At 45.0% G+C, this 24,053-nt stretch overlaps 1 protein-coding gene across 1 annotated transcript; it reads left to right on the top strand.

The window, feature by feature from the left end:
• The first annotated feature begins 547 nt into the window (after positions 1 to 547).
• On the top strand, positions 548 to 23,322 carry PLCD4 (phospholipase C delta 4). Its single transcript, XM_060278229.1, has 15 exons — positions 548 to 1,101; positions 2,288 to 2,446; positions 5,046 to 5,274; positions 6,233 to 6,362; positions 7,225 to 7,456; positions 7,825 to 8,026; positions 10,881 to 11,025; positions 11,588 to 11,740; positions 12,315 to 12,482; positions 13,442 to 13,598; positions 14,107 to 14,223; positions 15,525 to 15,703; positions 16,499 to 16,634; positions 17,812 to 17,961; positions 19,563 to 23,322. The coding sequence occupies exons 1-15, from the start codon at positions 1,077 to 1,079 to the stop codon at positions 19,664 to 19,666; spliced, it is 2,286 nt and encodes a 761-aa protein (XP_060134212.1). The 5' UTR covers positions 548 to 1,076; the 3' UTR covers positions 19,667 to 23,322.
• Positions 23,323 to 24,053: the final 731 nt, after the last annotated feature.

The following is a 24,053-nucleotide window of genomic DNA, read 5'->3' as shown; positions in this document are numbered from 1 at the left end:
AAAGGGGTTAAATAAGTAAATGTGCTGCCCATTTTTAAATCTACAGATGCTAAAGCAGGCCATTCATCTAGTGGCCAGTGCCAAGTAAAAATCTCTATCTGATAGGGTTGGGAAGGTTTTCTGCATTGAAAGAGAGTTGGTTTTGTTTTCCAGCTGAGATCTAGACAGAAGTCGCCCTGGTGGAGCAAATCCCCCCCCCAAAAAAGCTAATTACTGTGGTTGGGGGGCTATTTTAATTAAAATTGTAGCTGTGGAGGAAAAGGTTAAATCTTCTCTCTTTATGTGCTGCAGTCCTAATAAAAACTTGGTGGGTGGAGGGGAAGTTCCTGCTTGTGGGCTTCTCATAGGCATCTGGTTGGTCACGGGTGGTGCTTTGGCCTGTCACTCTCCCTCCCTCTCCCAGTATTTTGAAATCAGTCACTTTTTGCATTGATGGGTTACCAAAGTAAAGAAACCTTTGATCACTGACCCAGTTAGAACAAGTCTTAGTGGACAAACCAAAGAAATCATTATCCCAGTTTTTTTTTTGTATTACATTGAGCATTAAGACGGATCAGCCAGGATGTATCATGAAATTTAATGGGAATTTTCTAAAATATACATCATTGCAATTATGAAAGCATATGTGGAACCACACAGATAAATACGCAGCGGCTCCACGTCTGAGAGAAAACTGCATCAAAATGAGGGTGCTTATTGTGATATTTTCCTGAAGTGCTATGAAGAGAGAATATTTTTTTTTTATCACTGCTAATGGTAATGCGAAGAGGTTGTGGAAATAAATCCTAGCAGCAACAACAAATTACCCCCCCCCCCCTTTTTTTTACCATAAATCATTTCTTGACCATAAGGTATTTTTGTGACTTCTATCAAAGGACTTATAAGGCGATTAAGGATAAAAAGACACTTCTGTATGAATGTGGAACGAGAATTGCTTATGCAATACATCAGAAAATAAATCAGATACTGAGACTTCAGAAAGTGCTAGGTCAAATTACGGGATATGGCAATTCTGAAACCAATGAACTCTCTTGTGTTCTAGGTGATCGTTGTGCCAACCCACAGGGAGAAGAACCATGACTTCAGTTCTCTACAGCGTCCGTGAGTATTCTCTTGAGTCTCCAGGGAACCTCTAGATTGCTACCTCCAGGTTTTGGGTAGCCTTCGGCAACATGCCATCCGCAGTTCTTCCCCCAGTGACAGTCCTTGCAGCCATCAGTGGTGCTCATCCTATCCCTGTGGGAATGTTAAGGAAGGTAAGAGAGGATATATTGTTTTGATATTATCCCTCCTCACTCACACTAGTGAGTAAACAGCAGAGCAACATTCCTTTTGCAACTTATCGGAAGCAAGTTGATGATTCGTTTGAATCCTTTAATTAAGCAATCCAGTCTGGGTTGTCCAGTCTGGATTGTTCCTGGTAAGTTTCCCCTTTATTTCCCTCTTAAAATAATAACAACACAAAACAGCCTTCGTTAAAAGTAAGAAGTTTTACTCACATTCAGTTCACAGCAGTAATCCGAAGGCAGGCTTTATCTTGTGGTTACAGTGAAAAGAAGTCTGAGCTTCATCTCAGACTTTCTGCTTGTGGGCTCCATTCTGTGTGAAGGTTGAGCCATGTGCTGGCTAAGAGCCATCAAGAGTAAGAGGGTAAAGAGTGAGATGGTTGCATGGCCAGCCCTTTTATCTGGTCAGCTAGGGTCACTCACGCCCATCTACCTGGTCATACACAGGGGGAGGAAGCTCCAGAGCAGGTATGACAGGAAGTCCTCCCTGTCTGGAGCCACATCTCCCTGTGTGTCCATTCTAGGCAAAAGGAAAATGTTGTACTTGACTGCTCTAGTAATAATACATCCCACACACCCTCTGGGACCAAGGCAAGTTGTGACTACTGTTGCTGGAAGCAAAAGGAGATCTGAATGTAGAATCAATATGTTTGCCCTACAGCAGCCTTCCCCAACCTGGTGCCTTCCAGATCTTGTTGGACTCCATCTCCAATGCACAGGGATGGTGGGAGTTGTAGTCCAACAACAACCAAAGGGATCCAGGTTGGGGTAGGCTGCTTAGAAGGATGTTATGGAATGGCTGTTTCATTCAGATCATAATGTTTCCTCCAGATGCTGGGTCTTTATTTGAATTTGACATCCCATCTCAATAGGGTCAGTTTCTGTTCCTTATCTGGACGCTTATATACAGACAAATATTCCTTGTGTTGCCCATCCTACATGGGCCCTGGCCCTCACTCACTTTCTGATGTGAAATGCAGTCCCCTCAATCTCCTGCTCAGGCCTTCAGCTGGATGAGAACCTGGAGAAGATGCAACAGGGGACAATGATGCGCAAGGTGAAGTCCAAGAACTGGAAGAAACCCCGGTACTTCATGCTACAGGATGACTGCATGACCGTCTGGTACAAATCCAAGATGTCTGGCAAAGCCAAGTCTGCCTGTGAGTTCCACTCCCTGCTCTGAATGATAGATAGCAAGGCTGGTTTCCATGTCACCTTGTCTTTGCGCTTGCACTTTCAGGCAAGCATATAGCACAATGTGGGGATCCTTTCATAAGGGTTGCAGAATGTCCAGATTGCAGAAGCCCCCACATGAAACTGTTTAATGACAGTCTGGCAACACCAGTCATTGGAAGAGATCAGAATGCAAAAATTGCACAATTCCAAGCCAAAAGACTACTTAACTTGATTTTTAAAAAGTGCTGGGCTGCAGCAGACTTCCACCGGGGAACAAGAGTACTGCTAGGTATTTAAGAGATTCAAGGCACAGACCCATAACGTAGATGCCAATTTAGATGCAAATTTAGATTGAATTTCAGATTGGGGTGTGAAAACTCTGATTCTTGATGTCACACTGTGCCAACAGGATGTTCTGGGAACAATACAATTGGATTAGACCCATCCTCAATCTCTTGGCAAGATCCACCAGCTGAAAAGAAGGCTTGTGGGAGTGGTTGGTTGCAGGGATACCAAAGAAGGATGTCAAAAAACGCCAGAGTGATCAGTTCTAGTGCTTTATTAAAAGAAGGTGTAGACTTACAGCAAATCAACCTGCCAGGTCTCCTAGCCTTTACAGATGCTGGATGGACACTGCAGCAAGGCGATGGCTTGTCCGCACCCAAGCAAACATGTAGACATCCTTTATGTACAAAACAACATACATCAGTTTACTCAGAAGCGCTCATCACACCTGGCCAGTGAGACCATGGATGGCAGCTATCCAAGGCTTCTCCCCTCTCAGGGGCTAGAGCCCAGCATCCCAAGGCTCACAGAAAAGCATAGCATCGAAGCAAGCCACTTAGTATACATCAAAGCAAGTGTAAACACACATGAGCTCATTCTTGCAACAACTACCAGTTAGTTTGGGGTTATCTCAACTACCAAGATGGTGTCTGCATGCCTTCCAGAACAATTCCCCTTTGGTTCAACATACTGCTGCCTATGTACTTATTAAAACTGCAAGTCTTGTCTGACATCTAATATGATTTCTCTTTCTTTCGTGTGTGTGTGTGCTTTTTCTCCATCCAGCTGTTGCCAATACTTACTTGCAAGTCCCTGTCATCATCTGATATCCAGCAACAGATCATCACAATGTGTACTACAAAGGGAAATGTTTGTGTGCATCTGCTTGTGTGCATGTTATGTTCTGAATGTCTTGCAAGGGGCATTTTAGATGTGCCTATCTGAAAACTAAAAGAGCACTGGGTATGGTGTACTGAACCTGACTTTCCTATATGGTGCCACTGGAAGGGGGACTGATCCTATCACGAAGTAAAGTGAGGTGATGACCTCAGGCAGCAGGAATTGAATATCAAATTGCCAGCCAATTTAATTGAAGTTTTTATGCATATGGTGCAATTTAGATTTTCTACCTTAGTCATTAAAATATGTTTCACAGGAAGAGAATATACTATATTTGGATTTAGCCTTGAGTGCTGGAAGTTATCCTCTGTTTGTTGCATAATCTGTTCTAGTACTGGATGTTTTCGTTCTGTCATCCACAGAGATGTTTAATTTTCTCTTGGAGTTTCTCTGAATGCCCGCCCTGCTGCTGGAACTTCTCCAGGCTAATGGTCCACTGGGTGAAACCATCTTGCCCACAACTGCAACTTTAAGATGTCTTCTGCCATCAGTTTATGCTGGATGTACATTATGTCCCAACATTAATTGATCCAATAAAATGCTTTTGCATCTCTTCCCCTGTGATCTGCGGAGGACAAAACTCTGTGACAGCACAGTAGCTCAGGACAGGATAGGAAGGGCTTGTGTGCAGAAAATCCTAGGGTCAATCCCCAGCATCTCTAAATTGGACTGGGAAAGACCCCTATCTGAAATCCTGGCAAGCCAATATAGACAATAAAGGCCTAAATGGACCAATGATCTGACTCAGTCTAAGGCAGATTTCTATGCTCTTACAGGGTTGTTGAACTAAGGTAAAGATAAAGGACCCCATGGCGGTTAAGCCCATTACCACATCTCATCAGTGCAAGGATCATAGCTGCCAAGTTTTCCCTTTTCTCACGAGGAAGCCTATTCAGCATAAGGGAATTTCCCTTAAAAAAAGGGAGAACTTGGCAGCTATGGCAAGGATTTCCACTTCTGCAACAGGACACACCCCATTGCTCCCCCAATGTGGGTCCTGCGCCCCACAAAATCAGTTCCAGAGGGTTGGGGAAAAACCCCTAGAACATATTTAGGGAGCATGCACAGGGGGAGAAGAAGTGGAGAGGGTTCCACTGCACAAGCTGAAATCCTTGTGCTGATGGCATCTTCATGTAGTGCTGCTTTGGATATAACCGTGTTACAGAAAAATCCAGGTGCGAGGCTGCTCTGACAACCGCTAGTTAAGAGTTGGGTGAATAGACAGACAGACATACAGACTAAATAAGATGAATATGTGAATAGATGAATGCTAGGTAATGATGCTGATGCTGCTACGTGCAGGGTCCAACCTAAGAAGCAAGGGTCTAATTTTGTACCTTAAGCTCTAACCTTTGCATGAAGGCTGATGTTTCTTGGCGGTTATCCCTCTCTCTCAAGTCTCAGTGAGTGATGTGGAGACCGTGCGCGAGGGATACCAGTCGGAGGTCCTGCAAAGTCTGGCGGAGGAGTTCCCAGCCGAATGCTGCTTCACGGTCGTCTTCCATGGGCGCCGTAACAATCTAGACCTAATTGCCAGCTCAGCGGAGGAAGCTCAGTGCTGGATCCAAGGCCTGCGGCGCCTTGTGGAGATTGTCACTAACATGGACCAGAAGGAGAAGATGGATCAATATCCTTACGTTGAATTATTCATTGTCCATTTCCATGCCTGGAAAGCCTGCCCTCGAGAGCTCAACTTTGTACAGTATTTGTTCTCCAATACTGGTCATACGACTCAGGATCCATATCAAATATGAGGTTGGTATCAACTGTACCTTGGTAGCAGAGCACAAGCTTTGCGCACAGAAATACTGGGTTCAATTTCTGGTGTCTCCAGGTAGCGCTAGCAAATACTCCTGCCTTAAATCCTGGACTGCTGCTGTCAGCCCATGTGAATGATCCTGAACTAGAGGGCCAGTGGATCTGACCTGAGATAAGGTAATTTCCTGTGTTCAATTTCTGACACTTGGATCTCTTTCTCTCCCTCCCTTCACAGCTTCAGCTGTCTCCACTATCTCTTCTGTGGTGCTTCCCTATCAATTCATTACTGTACTTCTGCAGTCACACCGTGTCCCTCTCCCTGCAATGAACCAAACTTTCTTCACTACCACCCAGCCATATCTTGCCTGAACTGCCCATTGTTCCAGTCTGCTTTGGTTCTGGCTTTTCCTCTTTTTATATACACTACTTGAAGCCATGCAAAACTGCAAATAACAGATTCTGAATAGAATGTATGGGAGGGGGAAGGTGGTGCCAGTTGTTGTATTTTATTGATTTCTGCTGTGAACTACTCTGCAATCTTAAATGGAGAATAATACATAAATGAACTGGCAAATAAATAGGTAACATTTTGAATGAATGTTATGAAAATTAAACCCGTGTTGGTGCATCTCAACAAGGTGCAATTGTTAATAGTTGCCAAATTCTAGGGATTATTAGACTGATGAGGAGTACACACAAGCACGTTTCTCGAAGCATCTTGGCTTGGCAACACTAGAGTGTGCTTTTGCGCTATGGCTAGTTTTGAAGACTTAGCTTTGCTCGGCCACTATGATACTGTTTTCCTTGACCAATGTCTTGGGCTGCACATGGATCTGTGACTGGTTCATGAAAGCTGATAAGGACAAGGATGGGCGTATGAATTTCAAGGAGGTGCAGCACTTGCTCAGGATGATGAACGTGGCTATGAATGAAGACCATGCCTTCCGGCTCTTCCAGGTAAATTTGGGTGCCGGGGTGGGGAAGTTACGGTACTGGGTTACACAGAGGGATCCCTGAGCTTGCTCTTCAAAAGATAACAGCACCTCATTTCCACCCATGATACACCCTAGTGCACATATATTCACTTCTGTTTTTCTTTGCTTACACGCTGTGCCCCCAAACATGGCTATTCTGTTGTACAGTATCATGATATCTCTCCGTCAAAGCATCACCCACCTGGCTGTGGCTCCTTGCCCATCTCTGTGTGTTGTCTGTTGTCTAGTCAAACTCAGTGATATAGAACAGAAATCACGGCAGGTCACCTGCAAAGACATCTCATGGCATCCCCAAGTCTCTCCATCATGTTGTTGATCTCAGTGGGGGCTGACAATGGACTCTGGCAAGAGCAGTGGTGGATCACCCCAGATCCAGAAGCTGCCCCCCCCATTCTACCCACACTCTTCATTTAATCCCTGACCCTTTACTACTCCTGCCTCCATCTAGTCATTTTGTGGTAGTTTAAAGCTCCTTGGGCAAGGACCACATGGCTATGATGTACTATGCATCAGCCAGTGCACATTTAGTGCTGTAGTAGTAGTAGTAGCAGCAGCAGCAGTAGTGTGTCTCAAGAATCCTCATGAGTAAACCTCCGATCCTGTATGCCCTGTGTAGCCAATGTGGTGCCTTCCAGATGTTGTGGACTGCCAACTCCCATCACCATCCTTCAACCACTGGCCAAGCTGACAGGTTGGAGTTGTAGTCCAAGCCATCTAGAAGGCCTCACATTGGCTGGCTCTGCCTCACCCCATTGCTTTTATCGCAATGTTCTCCTTTCTGCACAAAGGACCCCCTTGGTCAGAGACCCTTCCATTCCTTGCAGATTGCCGACAAATCAGAGACAGGTACACTGGAAGGGGAGGAGTTTGTGCTCTTCTACAAAGCACTGACTCAGCGGGACGAGGTGCTCGAGTTATTCCAGGAGTACTCCGAGGATGGCAAAAAGCTGACACTGTTGGAGTTTGTGGACTTCTTGCAACAGGAGCAGATGGAGGGGGCTGGCATTGATGAGCTCGCCATGGAGCTGATTGACAGATATGAGCCGTCTGAGACAGGTTGGCGGGGTGGGGGTGGAGGAGGAGGAGGAGGGAGAGCTGGCGTGCCCACAACTTGAACAAGTGCCCACGGTTAGCACAGGTTGGCCCTTGAATAGTGCCAAATCCTCTCTCAGAATAGGAGCTCCCAGGCATTGAGGGGGAGAGGGTGTCTGTGTGTCTCTCTTGTCCCACTAGATCTCCACAAAGCACTTATCACCACCTGCATCAGTTTCATGACACCTATTGCCATAGAAACTGATGCTTTCCCCCAGCACTCCAATGGCTCCTCTTTCACTGGCTTTGTCCAGTTCAGTGTCTTTTGTTTTTCTGGAGGCTAATTCCTCCTCAATATTGTTCTCTCTCCAACTGGCTCTCTCTTCCCACAGCCAAGGCTCGCCACATCCTGAGCATTGATGGGTTCCTCACGTACCTCTGCTCCCCCGATGGCTCCATCTTCAACCCTGAGCACAGGACAGTCTTTCAGGATATGTCTCAGCCCCTCTGTCATTACTTCATCTCCTCCTCCCACAACACATACCTGATGGAGGACCAGCTGAGAGGACAAAGCAGCGTGGAGGGATATATCAGGTAATCACAATCAAAAGGCAGTTGACTCAGAAGATACCTTTCACAATTATGACCTCTGTAAGATGTACTCTTTACACAAAGCTTGGTGACCAAACCACTTGAGCAAATTCAAATACAGTGGTGCCTCGCTTAACGAATGCCCTGCTTAACGAAATTTCTGCTTAACGAAATGATTTTTCGACCGGAGGTTGCCTCGCTAGACGAATTCATTTTATGAAAAATTTGTCTAGCGAATCACGGTTTCCCATAGCAATGCATTGAAATTCAATTAATGTGTTCCTATGGGCAAAAAAAATTTCAAAAAAATTTCAATGCATTCCTATGGGATTCGCTAGACGAATTTTTCGTTATAAGAAAAGACCCGTGGAACAAATTAAATTCGTCTAGCGAGGCACCACTGTACAGTCATACCTCGGTTTACAACCGCCTCGGTTTACAACCACCTCGGTTTACAAACACCGTGGACCCATCTGAAATGGATTAATTCACTTTCCATTACTTTCAATGGGAAAGTTCGCTTCAGTTTAAGTACAGACTTCCAGAACCAATTACACTCATACTTTGGGTTAAGTACGCTTCAGGTTGAGTACTCCACGGACCCGTCTGGAATGGATTAATCCACTTTCCATTACTTTCAATGGGAAAGTTCGCTTCAGGTTAAGAACGCTTCAGGTTAAGTGCACTTTCGGAACCAATTGTGGTTGTAAACTGAGGTACCACTGTACATGTTTAAGTAGGAGAAAAGCCCACTAGAAATCTACATCTCAAGGCCTAGTCCCCAGATCTCCTGAGCTTTTTATTAAAAACTGACTGGAATTGCTTCAGACACTGGTGAACCTCATGCATAGATTGGATCCCCTCAACATTACAACCTCTTCCCCCAAAAAACTTTCCTCACTTATTATGCCTGAGAGTGCAGTTCCTCTACAGTAAAGCAATGACATGACAAAGGCACCAGAATACCAGAGAAGTCAGCTACTGGTGGTATGGATTCAATTCTGGGCCTTCCAGAACCAGGCCTGGAGCCCAGTTTCCAGAACCATTGCTTGTGTGTTGGAAGCCACAGGCCTTCTAGGGTAGGGTTACAAGAAGTCAAAATCCACTAAAAGGCACTATCTTTTCATAAAGGGGCAGCATTGTCATCCCTTCTTCCTAATACCAATACACAGGTTTGCTATCACTAAATAACTGGCCCTTGTGGGGTTAGAACAGCCACTAGTTCGAAGTGTGCAGAATTTTTGGTTCTCCAGATGTTGCTGAACTATAACACCCATCTGTCCCAGCAAGTATAGCCAATGTCCAGGGATGATGAAAGTTGTAGTTCAGCAATATCTGGAGGGTCAGATGTTCCCCACAGCTGTTTTACTCTTCGGACTTTCTTCTTCACTTCCTGGTTCAGCAAATCTAAGGTTGGAGAAATCTGTCAATTTCTCTCAATTTCTAATTTTTAAAATTTTAAGTTCAGTTCCACATCATATTTCCACATCAGTTTGCATTTGTTTGTTTTTTAAATGTCTTCATGAAAATCTACCAGCATTTTAGTGATGATTTCTTCCAAAATACATTATGCCTAATCTAAGTCCCTCCCCTTACCTGGCCATCCCCTGGCAACACCTCCCAAGGCAGGATTGGACGCTAGGCTTGGGTAGGCGGAGACCCCTGGCATCCTACCTGGGAAGGCGGTGCCAGCCCCGAAATACCAGGGAGTCGCCCTATGGGATCAGGGGGCTGCACGCGACCACGCAAAAGTCGCCCCCCATTTGATGTGTGGAGCGGTCATTGCAAAGCACCTTCCTTACTATAATGCATCTTGGTGTGCTATTTTCATGAATATATGCATTTTTATGCTTACTTTACATTTTTGTACACATTACATGGTTGGAGAACTACACTGCAAAATTCAGAGATATGTGAATTTCAAAGAAACACTACCTATGTTTCAGTTTGTGTATTGTTTTGAAAAGTGTGAATTATGGGCTCACAAAAAAGTACCCACATTTTCATGTTATCCACAATGTTTACTTCCTGCCTTTAGACTGAAGACAGATGTAATGTGTACAGAGGGGAGGAGCTGAGCTGGAAATGCTACTTATTATTTCCTCTGAAAAATGGTTCCGCAAGTTTCAAGTAGAATATAGCTTTGTACAGTGCTGACTGGCTTCCCCACCCATTCCTGTAATGTTACCAAGACCCTTCAATCCCTGGAGCAGTTTTGTACTTTCAGAAGTGCCCATTTTGAAGTAATAAGGTGATTAATGAATGGATAAAATGCATGAAAATTCATGCAACACTTAAAAATAATAATACCCCAGCTGAACCCTGGTGAGAAGGGAAAATTAGTAGGTGACCCAGCATTTGATATTATTTGATTTGCTGGCGTGTGCACCTGTTATTTCAGTGATGAAGTTGGAAGGAAGCTGGGCTCTCACCCTGTAACTCAGGGACCCACTCAGACCTCTTTTTTTAATATTACCTCGGTCTTCACCCCCTCTACTTTAATATTCAAGCACCGAGCTGAGAGCACAGGAAATTGCTATTTGGAAATGCCCCCAAAGTGGAGAAATGCCTGGTGCAACCAATACTAGTTTCAGGCAAGCACAGGCAGAGCATAGCTGCCAAGTTATCCCTTTTTTTAAAGGGATTTTCCCTTATGCTGAATAGGCTTCCTCGCGAGAAAAGGGAAAACTTGGCAGCTATGAGGCAGAGTATGACCTGAGAGCCTTTTTGCCTCAAAGGATTTGGCATTGTAAAAAGTGATTCCCCCAAACCCATGTTTCAGACTAGCAGCAAAGGGTGCTGCTCACAAACTGAGAGGCTAGGAAGGGCTCGTGAATTGCCTTCTTTTCCTCTGCAGGGCTCTGAAGCGGGGCTGCCGGTGCCTAGAGGTGGACTGTTGGGACGGAGCTAATGGGGAGCCCATTGTCTACCACGGCCATACCTTCACCTCTAAGATCCCCTTCCGGGAAGTTGTGACAACCCTCGATAAATATGCCTTCCGGGTAGGTTGGACTTTTCTGCCAGAAGGAATGGGGTCAGTAGGGTGGAATTGTGAAGGCTGCTGATTTGTTATCCAATTCAAGGAGTTGCTTTTTTTGTTTTTGTTTCTTGTTTTTTTTTTTTAAAAATTATTTTTATTGGAATTTTATTTACAACATAACACAAACCTCCCACCCCCCAATACACACAAATCCACCCTCATTTAATCAAGGTGTTGTTTTTATTAAATTCCCCCATCCTCCAGACAGAACATCAAAGTTGTGAGAGCCTAATTTTAGTTCCCGTTGTCCCCAAACCCATCCCTTTTTTTAGATTTAAATTCGGCACACCATCTTTCCTTCTTGTTGTTCCAAACAGCTGTGGTTCCACAGTTTTGCCACATCCCAGCAGTGGCTTCGTTTCCCTCTATCCTACTTGTCTGCTCTCCGGGAATCCTGAGTTGAAGGTGGCTCGCTATCCCTCAAACAGCTCCATTCCCCTCTTTATGTCACCAGACTCCACCTTCAACCTCCCACACTTTAGGGCTATTACTGCCTCTAACTTCTTATGTCTCCATTCTCCCAGGCTTCTAAATACCCCATTATCCTGTCTCTTGAGAACCACTGCAGCATAGAGCAGCAGGACATCATGGCACAGCAGCTGAGGGGGATTCTGGGAGAGAAGCTCCTCACCACCACCATTGATGGACGTGTCCCAGTGCAGTTGCCTTCACCAGAGGTGGAGACATGGTGTTGTCAATTGTCTTCCCTTAACATGGGCTTACAGAGCTTGATTGCAATCCTAGGACTGTTATGTTAACACTCAGGTCACCCAAATTCTTTTATTAGTCTGAAGTATTAAAATGGTGGCCATAGGAAGGGGAGGAGCCAGAGGTGAGGGGTGAAGGTCAAGGCAGATGAAGGGACTGGAGGGGGTTCCAAAGGAGCTTATTGTGGGAATTAAAGCATTTTTTTGTCAGAACCACTAAGGGGAACTTCAAGAAGAGAAATAAAGGCGGAAAGGAGCAGTTGCACTGGAGGAGCAGAGGTACTGGAGGGAGACGTATTGGGGACACTTAGTGGTTGATAGTTGAAGTCATGGTGAAAGATTGAGTGAAAGTGCATCGGGGGACCTTTAATTGAGCAGGATGTTTGCTGTGAGCATATTTAAGAGGCTGCATACTTGTGGAGAAAGGCAGAGTTTTACAGGACAGCCTACCTGAGCTGGTGTTGCTAGAAGCCCTTCCCCATCACCTGAACTCAAGGCACCACCATGTCTCCCCTGATATGACCCCCCCTGTGTCCTCATGCAGGAACTGAAGGGCAAGATCATCCTGAAAGGGAAGAAGATTGGACACCTGGAAGATTCTTTGAATGGGCATCTGGATGAGCCGCCTGAGCGGGAAGAGGAGGAGGAGGAGGAAGAGGGACCAGAGGCAGAGGAAGAAGTCCTGCGCAATGAAGACAAGAAGAAAGAGAAGGTACATGGAAACCCTGGTTAGTTGGCTCTTTAGAGGTAATGGCAGCTCAGGGTTCCGCCAGGCAACCTATGTTTTCAGCATCCATCCTGGAGTTGCCTATGCAAAGCTTACATAACAGTTAAACTACGTCCAGTCTTTATTGAGCATTCATTGCCATGTGTTTGTGGGGAGGTTATGCAACAATTTGCCAGCCAAGTGTTGATACGTATTCCCATTAATTGTTTGCTCATCCCACAATTTCAATGCATTTCGCCATCATTTCCCAAACTGCTAAAAGTCTGGGGTTTGCTTGCTTAAAAAAATTGTTGCACTAGCACCGTAGAGCGATATGTGCTTGAACCTCACCTGCCAGATACTGACAGGTGGGAGGCACCTGCCCTCATAAGCAGGAGTGACTGATGACAATACACACATACAGGTGAATTTTTGATAGAATGTGAGCTACATTGATTCTACTGGGAAACCCCGAGACCCCGATGTGAAGAGAGGGCAAACGTGCTTACACTGCACTACAGCCTTTGAACCATTTGGAGATAGTGGCTCTTTCTCAGAAGCAAAAAGGGGCTCTTCTCCCATTGCAGGAATATGTGAAGCTGCCTTTGTATGTGAGTCAGACCACTGGTCCATTGTGTTCTCTGACTAGCAGCTCTCTCCAAGCTCCCAGGCAGGGTTTTAAATTAGTCTTTTTTAAAAATTTGAAATGCCAGGGATGCAAAGCACATAGGCTCCCCGCTGAGGTATGACTCCTCCTCCCAAACATTCTAACAAAAGACAGGTAAAGTTCCCGGGGCCAAAACTCTACCTGCCCCTCACCAGTTAAAGGCAAAATAAGCCTCCCCCCCTCACACACAAAGCCTTATATTTTGATTTTATTTTTAGCAGGTGTGGGACTCAATCTTACTCCCGTGTCTGCAGTACACATGGTCATCATTTACAAGTTGGTCTCACGTTCTTTGCAGAAGGCCAAACAGTCCCTCTCCCAGGAGCTTTCTGACTGCATTATCTACTGCAAGAGCGTGCCCTTTCACAGCTTCCAGCACTCCCGCAGCCACTACAAGTCTTACGAGATGTCCTCCTTTGCTGAATCCAAGGCCCGCAAGCTCATCCGAGAGGCTGGTGAGAAACCGGGGATGGAGGCAGCCGGCAGGCAAGACATTAGAAACATGCATTGATGGGCCCGTGACTCCTCTGACTCGTCCCCAACATACACAAAGATGTTAATTATTTGCCCCATATTGCCAAACAGTGAGAAAGTCAGAGGCAGCACTCCCCGATTCAGTTTCCTGTGGGTCAGAGAACATGCCAGCACAGGATAGTGGAAGCAAACAACCTCTCGTAAGCAGGCAGCAAAGCCACTCTAATTCTGCATCAAATTCCCAGAAAGCAGTTTGTGAAGACCTGCACGTGCATTGGGGTGGGGTGCGCACCCTAATTCCAACTAACCAGCTAGAAATTCCACGTTCTCTGTCTACATTTTAGGTAAACTGGATGCAAACTGTTTCTCTGACACGCATGCACCCCACTTAGTTGCAGATGGTCACATTCTCCAAGGACTAATAACTGGAGATGGGGTTCCCCAAATACCAGATTTCTAAACTTTTGATGTGCTAACTACCTCCTGCAGGAAATGACTTCATCCGCCATAATGCCTGGCAGCTGACACGCATCTTCCCCCACGGTCTGCGGACGGACTCCTCCAATTACAACCCCCAGGCAATGTGGAATGTGGGGTGCCAGCTGGGTATGCCAGCGCCAGAAGGATTTAAGGGGTGGGTGGGTGAGGAAGTCACCCTTGTGTTTTTTTTCCCAGAGCTGCAGCTCCCAGAGTGGTCTAACCATCAGTCCCTCTTCCCCAGGAACTATGGGGATTGTGAAGGGAATAGAGAGTCTCCTAGCTTAGCATCTCTTGGCACCTCTAACAGACTGCAGGATTTTGTGTGTGTGTGTGGGAAGCCAGGACTAAAGTGGTGCAATACTGCTTTAAGCGCAGATGGGGCAAAAGGGAGATTAGACAAACTGCTGGGGGATAAGGCCATTGATGGCTATGAGTCATAATGTCTGACTGCTACCTGAGAATCAGCAGCAGCTTTCCTCTGGGGAAGGAGAGGGAGATGCAGACACAGAGAGACAGAGAGCGCACACTTGCGCATCTGATTGACCATTGTGGGAAACAGGAGGCTGATTAGCTTGAGCCAACAGGGCTCTATTTATCCACTTATTCCCATAAATGCTGCCTCCCCTTCGTTTGCCTAGTGACCAGACTCCTGCTGATGGCAATCTAGGAAAGGGTTAACTACTCCCACTACACCGATCCTCTCCTGGAAGTCCCCTCCTGCATTTGTGTCTCAGAGAACACAGGTGTAGGGTCATGTTTTGCTGAAGTAGCATGCAGTTCCGCCCTTGGGTATTGTAAGTAAATAAGTAAACCTGATCCCAGCATCTGAAGGCACATAAGTTTATGACATTGCAGGTCTGGGGGTGACTGTCTAGGAGCTATATGTATGCCACACTGGGTTCTATGATGGCAGAAAGGCAAGATCTAAAACAAAAATGCAATGTGCTTTAGAGTGTTCAAAGTGGTGCTTTATATAAATAGTAGTTGTTATTTATTCGGTTTTTTCCAAGCCTTAGCCGTCAAAACTGGGCTTTACAGCATGGCTGTTCTTATATGGCGGAAGGGTTTTCCCCAAACTCTTCAGAATGTTGGTTTCCTCAGCTTTCTTCAAGCTAGCAAATGCAGATTTGAAAGGCAGGAACTGAGGGAAGATAAGAGATCCAGAAATGGAATAAGCAGCAGCCAGTGAAAGTGGGTGTAGGGAAGGAAACACTAAGACAATGATATGTCATGTGTGTGTCGTCGTCCCCCCCCCCCCAATTATTAGGGAGATGTGGGTTGATGGCCGTCTCTCCACAATGTGCAGTTTGGGCTTTAAATTGTATTTCTAAGATACCTTGCATGGAAGAAGCTCTCTCGTTTGCCTCCAATTGCTGCTGGTCTGAAAGATTCCTGTCTCCTCCTCCTCCTCCTCCTCCTCCTCTCAGTGGCCTTGAATTTTCAAACGGCTGGTACAGAGATGGACTTGTGCGATGGGCTCTTCAGTAAAAATGGCCGCTGTGGCTACGTCTTAAAGCCGAGCTTCATGAAAGACCCAGAGACAGCCTTCAGTCCTGAGAACCCCCAAAGCAGGGAGAATGGTAGCCCCCTGAACATAGCCATTAAGGTACTGTGTGAGCTTGTTGCCCATACCTTAACCTAACAGGGCTTTTAGGATTTTAGAGAATAACATTGGAATAAGAAGCTTCCAGATGTCCATGAGAGAATGTGGCCCCCATCTTGAAAAATTTCCATCTGACCTAGAGAGAGGCTCTATCTACACTGCTATCTTTTAATAGCTACTCAGTGTTACTATCCTACTGCAGATGTGGGGAATATTTGACTCTCATGTTGCTGAACTAACATGGCCACTGGCCATGCTTCTTGGAGCTGATGAGAGTCGTAGGTCAGCCATATCTGGAGGGCCAAAGTTTCCCCATACCTGATTGAGTCAAAGATCAACTTCTGTTGGGAAAGCTGAGTTCGGGATAAAGTGGTACCTCGGTTTTCAAAGTCTCCTTGATGAACATTTTGGTTTTCAAACACCGTAAACCCGGAAGTAAATGCTTCAGTTTTTGAGCACTTTTTGGAAGTTGAATATGCCACGCGGCTTTCGTTTTGAGTTTTCCCTATTGAGTTTTCCATTTTGAGGCTTCTGTGTTGAGTTTTCGGTTTTTGAACGTTTGGGAATTCGAACTGTGTTCCGGAGCAGATTATGTTTGAAAACCGAGGTACCACTGCATCAAGCAGGCAGAGTGTTGTTCCAAGTCCTTTGTGTCTTTGGGCTTATATGCCATAGTGACCAACTTCCTTTGTCACTGTTTTGAGCTGCGTGAGTTGCAGGGTGCAGCTGCTGACACATTGCAGTTTGCACATGTGGACTTGACTGCTCTTCTATGCTCACCATAATCTTCTCTTCCAGATCATTAGTGGGCAGCAACTCCCCAAGATGCCCAACAGCAAAGAAGGCTCCATCATCGATCCACTAGTGCGGGTGGAGATCCATGGGGTCCCTGCTGATAGTGCCAAGCAGGAGACCAAATATATCGATGATAACGGTGAGGCAATTCTCTTGGTCATTGTAAAGAACTGCTGAGATGGGGTTTTACGTGGACCTCATGCATGTGTCAACACAGATGCCCCTCATTCTTAATTACTTAAGGATGAATGAATGAATATCCTGGTGTTATCTGTGCCAAGGGAACTCAGATTCTACATTTTAAAAAAACCAAATTATTCCATAGGAATGAATGTCCTTAAAATACTAGGCATGTCAGGCATGATTTTAAATTGTGATGTTTTTGTTTTTGGTAAGAGCTGGGGTGGTGAAGTGCAAGGAAGCAGCAGAGGTGGAAACAGATAACAGGGGAAGGATTTACTAGGGGGACTTGGAGCCCCAAAGAACTCATGTGTAGGGTTTCCATGTCTGTGGCCTACCACGCTGGGCACAATGCAGCAAAAGTTAGTTGAATGACTAAGCCTCTTTGAAAACAGTGGATTGGTATGTGCTGATGTTCTTATGCTGTTCTTAGTGTTGTGTTGTATTTATTATTTTAGCCAATTTGAAAGGTTTTACCCAAAGAGCAGCCCATAAATACATTAAAGTAAAACAAATAAAATGAGTTGCAGCCGATTTGTCCCATTGACTTCAGTGAAGCTTCGCCTCATGACTAACATGTGTCCATTCTCCATTACATTTTAATATTTTCCTCTGCACTCTGACAGGTTAGAAATGTGCAGAGTCATTATGAAAAGGAAGTTGAACTTTGCAAAAAGGCAAATTCCCCACCAAGGTCCTACAATAGTACTGTATATGCATATCTTCTTTCTTCTTTTTTGGCACCACTCGTAGCCGAGTAAGATTGTCTTCCATAAACATGGTTTTAACAATTAGTCCGTAAGTGACTGTGGAGGCCAATTCTGGATCCACATGTCCTTCCACAGTGGGGACATTGGTTTCCCACTTAAAGGCATCTTCTCTCTTTTTTCCTGGGGCATTCAAAACGCCAAAAACCCAGTTGGACCATTCAGAGTGGGAGAAAAGTGATGCAAAGAGGGCAGATTTTTTGAGGTAAGACAATAAACTGACCAGAGCAGTTTAGGAGTCTCAGAAGCAGCAATGCAGAGGGAAGTTGTGTGAGATTTTATGGAGGTGACGATGGAGAGAGGCTGGGGGACACATACAGATTATGTGCTGTGACAACACCCTCTTTTCACTTTAATTTCCCTGGATAGGTTTTAACCCACAATGGAATGAGGCCTTTCAGTTCCAGGTTTGGGTACCAGAGCTGGCACTTCTGCGCTTTGTGGTGGAGGATTATGACAAGGCATCTCGGAATGACTTTGTGGGACAGTACACTCTACCTCTTACTAGTGTCAAATCAGGTGAGAATCTCCCTCTTTGCCCTGTGGGGTGTGACTACCTTGTGCCAGTCTGCTGCCAAGATCAAGAGACGAATGCATCCCTGGCAGATCAGTCAAGGTTAGCCAGAGACAGTTATTTGTGTACATAAGGAAGACAGACTAAGTTACCCCCTTCAACAGAGACTGTAACAACTCAGTAAATCAGCACATGGATATTATGACCACAGCACAACACAAAAGTACATAGGATTAGATCCAGACTCTGGGCTCATTCACACTCCGTTTGCCCTGCCACTTTCCCTGGAGAAACCTGTGGTTTACTGCTAAATGGAACCAAACAGCAATCAGGTTTTTGTTGAATTGCCATTTGTTCCAAATCAGCAGTAAAGAGCAGGTTTTCCAGGGGAAAGCAGTGGGGCAAAGGCAAAGGGGCTTGGACCCATTTTCCAGGCACAAGACAAGTGAAAGTGTGGAGGAGCCCTTAATGACTACCAGGGGCCTTCTAACCATGTCTTCTCAGAAGTAAATCCCACTGAGTTTAGTGAGGCTTACCCAGTAAGTGGAATTAGGAGTGCATTGTTAAATCTGGATTCAATCAATCAGTTTGATTGAGATGCAGTTAAAGCTGTTGCCCTTTTAAACTTGTACAGCTGCTCCCTGATTTTTTATTTTTACTTTTAATTCCAAAGCAGGCCTGAAGTTTATCACAGCCCACAAGTTAACACTCCCCATGAGAAGTACAACTCACTTTGCAAGATGGGGGGGGAGGAGACTGTATATGATTCCATCCTCAGAGTCAATGGATTTGCTTCCTTAGTATTTGGATTAGTTATTACCATACTTGTAGCTGCTCCTAGATCACACTGCAGAGTTTTGCATCCCCATCCCGTGTACATACATTTATTTATTTATTTTGTAGGGGGAGGGAGGGAGCTCATGTTGCCTCCATCTAGTGGAGAAGAGAAATACTGTGCCCTGTATCGGTGCTAGAATACAGACTTCTACAGGCTGTAGTTGCGATCAACCGAATAAATGCATCTGCTGCAGGGCACAGCAGAATATATAAAACATCAAATCTACTCAAAGGAATGGGAGAAACCCAGAATTTGTAACCATCCAGAAGTTCGAGAGACAGCCAGGAAAAGCTGACTCTAGAGACAAATGTGCTCTCTGCCCCTGGGTGTAGCCAGGGACCTCAATCAATTAAGGACTTTCAATGCTTTACAATATTTTTTGTGGATTGGGGTGGTGGCTGCCCCCGATCCCCCCTTTGCTACACCCATGTCTCTGCCTGTATCATTATTCAGAGCTCAGCAGGAAAGCACAGGCTATGCATGCAGATGAGCCCTGGCATCTAGGTTTGTGTGTGTTTTTAGGATCCCACCAGGGCTCTGCTGGTTATAGTAGGCAGAGTTGGGCAGGATGGACCTGTAGTTTAACTCAGGGATAGCAGGTGTTGTTGAAGTACAGCTCCCACAATCCCTGGCCATTGGCCATGCTGGCTGGGGCTGATGGCAGCTGGAGCCCAACAACATGGTTGGCTACCCTTGGGCCTAACTCAACACAAGGCAGCTTCAAACACTGTGTGTGGCTTTTTCTTTTTCTTTTTGTCTCCCATGCAGGATACCGCCACATCCACCTTCTTTCCAAGGATGGGACGGGGATACCACCAGCCTCCCTATTTGTCCATATCCGAATCAGGGAGTTGTCAACAGAGAGCGACTAAAGCAACTGTGTCTCCAAATACAGCTCTTTCCTCTCTGCCCCATTTAGGTTGTAAAATGTGGGGGGAGGGGGAGGGAAGGGGACAAGAGCTTTCTTAAGAATGGATGCCATACCCCACTCCATCTGCCTGCCTCTCTTGTTCCTACACAGCACTGGACTGAAGAGTTACTTTGCACTACTATATATTATTATTATTATTATTATTATTATTATTATTATTATTATTATTATTTTCAAAACAAAAACCCAACAGTTTTGTATCATTTTGCTGCTATTTTTTTAAAAGAAAGAATTTAAACTATTGTGATTTGCACAGTTCCCAGACCCTCCAACTAAATCTGTCCACTTTTATGGTTCAGTTTTAAAATCTACCTCCGTTGTGCAAAAAGGACAGGATAGGCTACTGCAGCCGCAAATGGCACCTACACCAAGGCAGAATGAACGATATCCAAAAGGAAGAGTGAATTTCTTTCAATAACATCAGCCAACCATCAAGTCTTTCCAAAGGGCTTTATTTTTCCACCTGTCTTCAAGAGCAACTCTCCTGATCTGGGCCCAGTCTGCCAGCCAGCTTTAAAGCAGAATCAGAATGTAGCTGATGAAGCTTATCAGCTTTTCCTGGATGCTCCTGACAAGATTTGGCAATAACCGAGAGAAGAGAGAAAGGATTCCGGTGTTGACTCTTGTGGCAGCATCTCTAACTGAGCAAGAGAGACAGGAAGAAGCTAAGCTGTTGGACCACATGCTTTTTCCTTGCAGATTGCATATGAGAAAGGGGAAACCCTGCTCAATTTATTCCCCTTGCCCAATCTGAATGGTACTGAGATACTGCCAAGATTTTCCCTTCCTCATCTCCTAGTTGCCGCCACCCAGTTAGCAGCTAATAGGGTGCTTGTATATATGGATGTTGCATTGCTTAGCGAACATTTGACAACATGCATCTGGGAAACTGACATCGGCACATGAAAAGCCTTCCACTGTGTCACTAACAATACTTTCCAATGGAGGCAGTTTGCACAGCTAGGTAGAAGCCACCAAATGATGTACAGTGTGTGCCTATGATCATCAGTCCTCAGGGAAAGAGTAGAAAGGACTTATCCCACTGATTCCTTGAGGACTGCCACCAAGATGGAAGGAATGCCAACAACTCCTTTTCTCAGCTCAGGAACCATTGGCTTCCTGTCAAGTATGTGTTGGCCAAGGAGCTCTGACAGTCTAATTCTGCCTTTATATAGAAAGATGTTGGCTAGACTTGAAACATCCTCTAAATCAACTCCAAGTAGGAAGTGATAAGATTCTTATAGATGAACTTGTCTTTTTCTACATCGGCACTAATAATATTCATACAACTGACTCAAGAATTCTTCCACAGTAGGAATGCCTTGGCATTCTCAAAGCCTCCATAAACATAACACCTTTTTTCTGATGCAATTAAGATGCTAGCCCCACAAAAATGTGATGAGAACAGTGGTCACCAACACAGAACCCACAGGAGACAGTGCACCAACTAGCTCCTCCTATGGTGCTCAAAAAAGGTCTCAGTAAACATCTAAAAAATCCATAATGTGCAAGAGACTGTTTGAGCTTCTTGTTCAACCCTTTTTCATTAGATACTAGGATTGTACACACTTTTGGTGTCCCCCTAATATGATGGGTGGGGAGGCTGGGCTATCTGTACCATTTGTGGTCTTCCTTGTCTGTTCTTAGTCATGTGGTAGTCATTTTCTGTTATGCCACACTCCTACAGGAGCCCTTTTGTGACTGGTACCTGCAGCGCTTCCTCAAAAAATGTACCCAACGGCACAATTCTTATTACTGTTATTAATAAATTTTGTATCCCGCCCTTCATCCAAAAATCCCAGGGCAGTTCACGATATAAAAATACAAAATGATAATACAAACTGCATAATAAAACGTGAACAAAAGCAAACCATTAACTCCCCTCCCACAAATACATTTAAAAGGCTATAGAATGTTAATCACTTGAATGCCTGGTTGAAGAGAAACGTTTCCGCCTGGCACCTAGGTTCCAGGTGGCCTTCCCTGGGGAGAGCATTTCACAAAGAAGGAGCCACCACAGAAAATGCCTGTTCTCATGTTGACACCCTATTGACCTCTTGTGGAGGCACACATAGAAAGGCCTCAGATTATGATCACATTGGTTTGTGTGGGGAGGGGCAGTCCTTGAGGTATTGCAGTCTTCAGCAGTTTAGGGCTTTATAGATCAAAACCAGCACTTAGAATTGGGCCTGGAAACTAATTGGCAGCCAGTGCAGTCGGGCCAGGATTGATGTAATATGCTCAACCTGTTTTGCCCCAGTGAGCAACCTGGCTGCCAAATTCTGCACCAGCTGAAGTTTCCGAACAATCTTCAAAGGCAGCCCTACATGTAATGCGTTGCAATAAACTACCAGAACATAGATGAAAGAAGTTAGGCTATCCCTGTCCAGATAGGGGCATAGGGGCAGGGCCATCAGCCAAAGCTGATGGAAGGCATTCTGGGTCGCTCAGGCCACCTGAGCTTCAAGCGACAGCAAAGGACCCTGAAGTACCCCCAAGCTATGTATCTGCTCCTTCAGAGGGAGTGTAACCCCATCAAGAACCTCCCATCCATCTGGTCTAGGGAATCACCCACTAACAGTGCTTCAGTCTTAGCTGGATTGGGCTTCAGTTTGTTTGCTCTCATCCAGTCCATTACCAAGGCAAAACAAGGTTGCTTGCCCCTATAGCCATGTCTCAGCATCTTACCATTTAGTCTGATCTCGCAGTAGGTATACTCCAATGCTTTTATGCTCTAGCAATTTCAGTTGTTAAATTATCCAGTCACACAAAATAGTGCATGTACAACTTCCACATAGCAGCCACAGGCTTCTGCCCCTGAAAGGCAACCCTTTTGTGTGGAATGATTTTTGCCGGGAAGCAGAAATAGCAGATAGAACTACAGAGGCCTGCTGGTTCAAAAATCAAAAGGCAGGATAACTCACCGCAACACTAAGGTAACCAAGAGAAGAGGAATTTGATACTATAAAAGCTGTCTCCATCTTAAGTCTAAATGGGCTAGAGCAGCGAGGCAGCCAATGTGGTGGCTGCTGAACTACAACTCCCATTATCCTTAACTGTTGGCCAGGGATTATGGGAGTTGTAGTTCCTCAACATTTGAAGTACACCCAGTATGACCCCACAGGAGGCCAGTTGGACTTTGCCAGTCCCAGATCAGGGATAGTCAGCATGATGCCCTCAATGCTGGACTCCAACTCCTAGCATGCTATCTGCTAATGATGATGGGAGATGTTGTTCAACTATATCTGGAAAGTGCCATGTTGGCTGCCCTTGGGCTAGAGTCTCACAGAACAGAAACCTAATTCATGTGGAAGCAGCACTTTGGCTGTGACAGATGTGACACAGTTACCTGCAAGCTAGCTTGCCTGTTTACAGCATGCCTATGCATCCAGTCAGCTTGTCTTGTTCCCTAGTCACAACCCTCCTACTTGTACATCTTTGTTTAACTCAGGTATGTTTACAGGTGCAATATATGTCTAAAAATATCTATAGCAATGCATGGAATGTCATCTACTTCGCAAATACTCCTACTTTGTAAAGGGCCAAGACCCTACATATGCAAACTGGTTTTATCAAAATAATAAAAAAGACAAGTTAAAAATGGTCTGAAATTCTCCGTTGCAAAATGTGCCTAGAATGCTGGGAGTTACAAACACTGTAAAGTGAGGAGACATACAATTCTGCCATGGGATAATTTATGCACATTTTCATGGCTTCGTTTCATTGCACAATTTAGATTTTGGCTAATTGAAGGTTGAGAATAAAGATTAAAACACAGGAAAAATGAAGAGCTGTAGAAAAGAAGCAAAGAAGTCCTGTGTTGTCCAGCATTCCATTTCCCATGAGAAATGAGAAACCCACAAGCAAAACATGAGCATGTAGGAACAAAAAAGCAATGTTTAAGACTACCACAGCAGCAGAAATCAACCTTAAATTCGCAATTCTTAGGAAATGGCAGTACCTACTCAATTTTCTGTTAGAAGACATCCATTCCATGACATAATCATAGCTGAAAAGCCTTTCGTAAATGTTGTGGGCCACAGAAAAAGAGGAAACACAAACCCCTGGAGTTTACCATACAATGAGGAAGACTGGGCTTAGCTGAGTTTCCATAGAAGGGGACATCTTTCATTCACAGCAACTATATGCATATACAAGAACAAGAGGGAGACTCTCTTTTTGTGCATCGCACACTCACACTCATAACACAGCTGTTGTAGTAGCAGCTCAAACTAGGAGGCAAAGGATGACTCTGGGTCCTGGTGCCAGTTCTGTTGCCCAGAATGAACATTTCTGGTCTCAAACACATCATTTATGGGGAAATAAGG

Source organism: Zootoca vivipara, chromosome 1, assembly GCF_963506605.1.
Source record: "Zootoca vivipara chromosome 1, rZooViv1.1, whole genome shotgun sequence".
In the NCBI taxonomy this organism is placed as follows: domain Eukaryota; kingdom Metazoa; phylum Chordata; class Lepidosauria; order Squamata; family Lacertidae; genus Zootoca; species Zootoca vivipara.
Note: the sequence above shows the minus strand (reverse complement) of the source record. Positions and strands in the feature narration are given on the sequence as shown.

What these genes read in the sequence shown, in the direction of transcription:
- PLCD4 (XM_060278229.1), top strand. Translation starts at nt 1,077, where the DNA reads ATGACTTCAGTTCTCTACAGCGTCC. An exon ending in CAGAAGGAGAAGATGGATCA is followed by an intron (nt 5,275 to 6,232) that starts ATATCCTTACGT and finishes CTTGGGCTGCAC; the next exon opens with ATGGATCTGTGACTGGTTCA. An exon ending in TCTTACTAGTGTCAAATCAG is followed by an intron (nt 17,962 to 19,562) that starts GTGAGAATCTCC and finishes TCTCCCATGCAG; the next exon opens with GATACCGCCACATCCACCTT.